Genomic DNA, 5,440 nt, shown 5'->3' with positions numbered 1-5,440 from the left:
TACTAGCCAGTTATAGAGGATATTACATTTTATGGTATCAGACCACAATGGTTCAGGTCAACAAAAGGCTTAAACTATATGTTGCTTGATATTTTGTCATAGATCATGCATATTTTGAATTATTTAGTATTAAGTCTGACCAACTCACTACCATGAAATAATATATGTAGATTTATGACAAGTACAAGCGAAACATCTAGGCAATGTATATATATATATATATGGGAAATATTTTTCTTATGTTGTAGGAAAGTAGTTACCTCATGTTGTAGAAATAAAATTATAAGTGGGAACCATAGGTAAGAGGAGAGAAAAAAAAGAATGGTGAGACCCAATCCCTTTTTGTGTGTGTAGGAAAGTTGTTTATCTCATCTAAAATGAGATAAACATAACCCTATATATATATATGCAGCAAAAGCGTGCAGGATTACACGTAATTGATCAAAGTTATCCAAAAAAATTTCTAGAAGGTAAATCTAAATTTTGAGGACAAAATTTGATTTAAAGAAGGAAATTGTAGCACCTTAAGAAAAATAATAATAAAAATAATATATTTTGGCATCTTTGAAAATTTAAGGAATCTAATCATTACCTTTATAAATATCTAAGGAATCTAATCATCACGTTTATAAAAATCTAAAGAATCTTATCATTATCTTTATAAAAATCTAAGGAATCTAATTACTACTTTACAAAAATCTTAAAAACTAATCATTACTTTTCTTAAATATCTAAGATATTTTGCTAAATATTTAAGATATTTTATTCTAAATATCTAAGATATTTTATATTTTATTATTATTATTATTATTTTAAAAATATCATTCTCACAAAATAAAATTTATAATAAAAAAATAATATCATAAACAATAAATATAAACCCAGACTTTTGTGGGTTCTTCATTCAACGATTCCCAAACCTTTGTGGATTCTACCCAAACTTTGTGGGTTCTAGATACAAACATATAAAGAAAGTGTAATCTTTAACTGAAATGACTAATGCTCTGTAACACCCCGTAGTACTCCGGTTGTTAACATACATGATATTTAACATTCACAGCGGAAGACTTTATTTGAAAAGGAATAAAGCATCTTATAAAAATACGAGTAAACTTTTTCCAAAACATTTCATAAAAACATTTCTAAAAACGTTCACGTCAGATACTGCGAAAGCGTAAATCTGAATATACATCTTCTAATAAATCCCATGAGCCAGTATTAGTGGCCATTGGCCATCAAGATATGACATCAAGTGTCATTCCTGACGGAGTCTCACGGACAACATAACGGCTGTATTTCGGATAACTAGAAACATGATTCCACACATACAGATAACCTAATTAATACAACAATTTAAACAGATAGCTTGCAAGTCCCACACGGACTGCAATCCCCTTAATGGGTCAATACAACTAATAAGGCTCCATGCCCAAATTAACTGAATACATGCATCAAGTCTATATTAATTCGAAGTATAAAAGTATCAGTAAATAATCCATGGCTCTAAGAATACTATCATGAGCCTAAATAAATACATACAATAATCTCCATAAAATAATTAAGCATGTTAACAAGTCTACATGCCAACATCAAATCTAAACATAATATAAAATCATCAGCTGCATCATCAACTACTCCAATGCGGGGGCCTTGCCCCTAGAAGCATCACCACTACTCTAGGTACCTGAAATGATGTCCCCAAAAGGGGTAAGATAACAACATCTCAGTAAGCTCAAGGTTCATAGAGGATCCTCTAACCCCTGAGCCCACTTCCTGCATAATAAGTCAGATATAAAGCATATAATACAGACATACAGCATAAACATAACATCATCATATCATCCTTGTGTAACCCCAGGGTCAAAGCCATAGACGGTTACACATGTGTGACTTCCAGGGTCAAGCCATAGACAGTCAACACAACCTCAGTATGAAATAGCTCCCAGAGTCAAGTCATAGGCAGCCTACATACCATGATCACTGGCCAGGATCCTCATAACATATATCATCAGTGCATCATCATAACATCAAGATCATATAACATCTATATGAATGTGAATGAATGCACATATACATCATACCATATACTTCCATACAATATAACCATAATGCCCACCATCATGGTGGGGCCACAAGAGAGTATGACCATCTGTCTGCGGGTGATAAGCAGTACTCAATCTCAATTGAGTACCAAAGGCCTCATGTAACGCTTCCCAAAAGCGTGAAGTAAACTTCGGATCCCATCGCTAACTATGCTTTTGGGAATGCCATGAAGCTTCACAATCTCTCTAACATATAGTTTGGCTAGCTGCTCTGTGGAGAAGGTCGTCTTGACTGGAATGAAATGGGCGGATTTAGTCAACCTATCAACCACAACCCATATGGAATCAAATCCAGCCTGGCTTCTTGGTAATCCAACAACAAAGTCCATGGATATACTCATCCACTTCCACTCCGGAATATCTAATGGTTGTAGCAAACCAGAAGGCTTCTGATGCTCAATTTTTACCTTCTGACAGATAAGGCACTTATTCACAAACTGGGCTATGTCTTTCTTCATCCCAGACCACCAAAAATTCTGTTTCAAATCTTGGTGCATCTTAGTTGCACCTGGGTGGATGGTGTACTTACCCATATGACCCTCTGTTAACACTTCTTCTACCATTGGTCCCTTCGGGACAATTAACCGATCTTTGTAGTATTTCACATGAGAAGCATCGGTGAACACAAAATCTTTCTCTTTCATCATTTGGATCCTTTCATCAAGCACTTGGGCCGCTTTAACTTTTTCCATTAACGAATTTCGGACTTCGACCGTAGTCATGAAATATGAAGTCTCAAATGGTGTCACAGAAATTCGCAAATCCCTGAACTCCTCAATCAAATCATACTCTGTAATCATCATGCTAGCCACACCCGTGGTCTTTCTGCTCAAGGCATCAGCCACTACATTCGCCTTTCCAAGGTGATACTGAAGGTCAAACTCATAATCCTTCAGGAATTCCATCTATCTCCTTTGTCTCATATTAAGTTCCTTTTGATCGAATAGATACTTCAAGCTTTTGTGATCACTAAAAACTGTGAAGGTAGCACCATACAAGAAGTGTCTCCATATTTTCAATGCAAAAACCACGACCGCTAACTCAAGATCATAAGTAGGGTAATTCTCTTCATGTGGTCTCAACTGTCTAGAAGCATAGGCCACTACCTTTCGCTCCTGCATCAACACACACCCTAATCCATACTTGGATGCATCACAATAGATCTCAAATCTCTTCTCCGGATCAGGAAGAATCAGAACCGGTGCGGTAGTCAACTTATCTTTTAATTCTTGAAAACTCACATCACACCCAAGGGTCCATGCAAATGGCACCCCTTTTCCGGTCAACCTAGTCAATGGCAAGGCAATTCTGGAGAATCCATTAATAAACCGCCTGCAGTATCCTGCTAAACCCAGAAAACTTCGGATCTCAGTAACACTCTTGGGTCTCTCCCAATCCAACACAGCTTCAATTTTACTCGGATCAACAGCCACTCCTGTAGATGATATGACGTGTCCAAGAAACTGGATCTCATGTAACCAAAACTCACACTTGGATGGTTTGGCATATAACTGATGCTCCCTTAAAATCTGTAGAACTATCTTCAAATGCTCTGCATGTTCTTCCTTACTTTTGGAGTAGATCAGAATATCATCAATGAATACCACAACAAACTGATCTAAATGTGGTTTGAAAATTCGGTTCATATAACTCATGAACACGGTCGGGGCATTAGTAAGCCCAAATGGGATCACTAGATACTCATAGTGCCCATATCTAGATCGGAAAGCCGTCTTCGGAATATCCTCTGCTTTTACCCGAATCTGGTGATATCCAGAACGAAGATCAATCTTTGAGAACACTGAAGCACCCCTGAGCTGATCCAACAGATCATCAATGCGTGGTAGAGGATACTTGTTCTTTACTGTTACCTTGTTTAACTGTCGATAATTAGTGCACAACCTCATAGTCCCATCCTTCTTTTTCACGAAGATGACTGGTGCACCCCAAGGAGATACACTTGGTCTGATAAAGTTCTTGCGGGATAATTCTTCTAACTGCTTCTTCAGCTCAGCTAGCTCCACTGGTGACATCCGGTATGGAGCCAATGAGATAGGCCCCACACCAGGTACTAAGTCAATTGAGAATTCAATCTCCCTCTCAGGTGGAAAATGAGGAATTTCTTCCGGAAATACATCTTCAAACTCGCATACAACCGGAATATTAGCAGTAGGTTCTTTGGAGTCTCCTACGAGTCCTCCCAGGATAATGTATCCTGCATCTCCCTCATTTAGAGCCTTATTTAATTTTTGTGTCGTCAAGTACAAACTGTCCGGTTTTTCTCCTTTTGCAGCAAAGAAAACCCTTCTGCTACAACAATCTAGCATCACACCATATCGGACCAGCCAATCCATACCTAAGATAATGTGTAGATTCATGCCCTCAAGCACTATCAAATCCACCATATACTCTTCTTGCTCATATATGAATCTGACTTCTTTGCACTTCAAGGAAGTAGAAACAATGGGAGTCTTCTTAAACTTGGTGTTCTGCTGTGCTTGCAAACCCTTGCCCTTACCCTTCCAGGGCGTAGTCCTCCCACTGAAGCTCTTTCATGCTGCTTCCTTTCCCCTGGTACGATAGTGCTCCTGAATATTCTGGCATTGCTTGATCAACTCCACAAAATTTCTGGTGCAATGACCCGCCAGTTTGTCTGCTATCATATCATTCAGACCCTTCCTGAATCGAAAGGCCTTGTCTTCTGGAGTGAGGGGAGTTCTACCATAACAAGAATATTTTGCCAAGCGATTTAACTTGCTGAGATATTCATCCACAGTCATGCCTCCCTGTCGGAGGTCTTCAAACTCACTCTTCTTCCTTTCCCTGGCTTCTTCAGGGAAGTACTTTGGCAGAAAATGCCTCTCAAATAATGGCCAAGTAATAACATAACCTTGGCACTCAAGTGGGTTTCTAACATTACTCCACCAGTCAGCAGCATCCCCATGTAACATGTACACCGCATATAGGAGCTTCATGTTGGCATCGCATTCCATAACCTGAAAAATACGCTCCATCTCTTGGAGCCACTCCAATGCTGCAATGGAATCTCTTCCACCTTTGTAGTGAGGTGGGGAATGCTTCCTGAAAGCATTCAGCATACACTCTCTAGTATCCCGGTCAAACCTGGGTGGTATAGCTGATCTATCAACCTCAATAATTGGCTGGCTCACTAGTCCTTCATGGACAGATGCCTCCGCCTCCTGATGGGCCTCTCCTGACCCTTCATGTCCCAGCACAACAGGCTCAAGAATCTGTACGGGACCAGCAGCACGTGCAACCTGCTGCTGCACATGTGGTATAACTGGCGGTGGAGGAGGTGGTGAAGGTGGTGGAGGTCC

At 39.2% G+C, this 5,440-nt stretch overlaps 1 protein-coding gene across 1 annotated transcript; it reads right to left on the bottom strand.

Moving 5' to 3' along the window:
- Nucleotides 1-2,179: 2,179 nt before the first annotated feature.
- On the bottom strand, nt 2,180-4,507 carry LOC133291071 (uncharacterized). The gene is made up of 2 exons (XM_061489251.1): nt 4,005-4,507; nt 2,180-2,927 (listed from the first exon to the last, which is right to left on the bottom strand). Exons 1-2 carry the CDS (start codon nt 4,505-4,507, stop codon nt 2,180-2,182), a joined length of 1,251 nt encoding a protein of 416 aa, XP_061345235.1.
- Nucleotides 4,508-5,440: the final 933 nt, after the last annotated feature.

Source organism: Gastrolobium bilobum, unplaced genomic scaffold, assembly GCF_033153095.1.
Source record: "Gastrolobium bilobum isolate Gb01-03AN ecotype WA unplaced genomic scaffold, APGP_CSIRO_Gbil_v1 utg829, whole genome shotgun sequence".
NCBI classification, from domain to species: Eukaryota; Viridiplantae; Streptophyta; class Magnoliopsida; order Fabales; family Fabaceae; genus Gastrolobium; species Gastrolobium bilobum.
The sequence above is the reverse complement of the archived record's forward strand: the minus strand, read 5'-3'. Positions and strand labels throughout refer to the sequence as shown.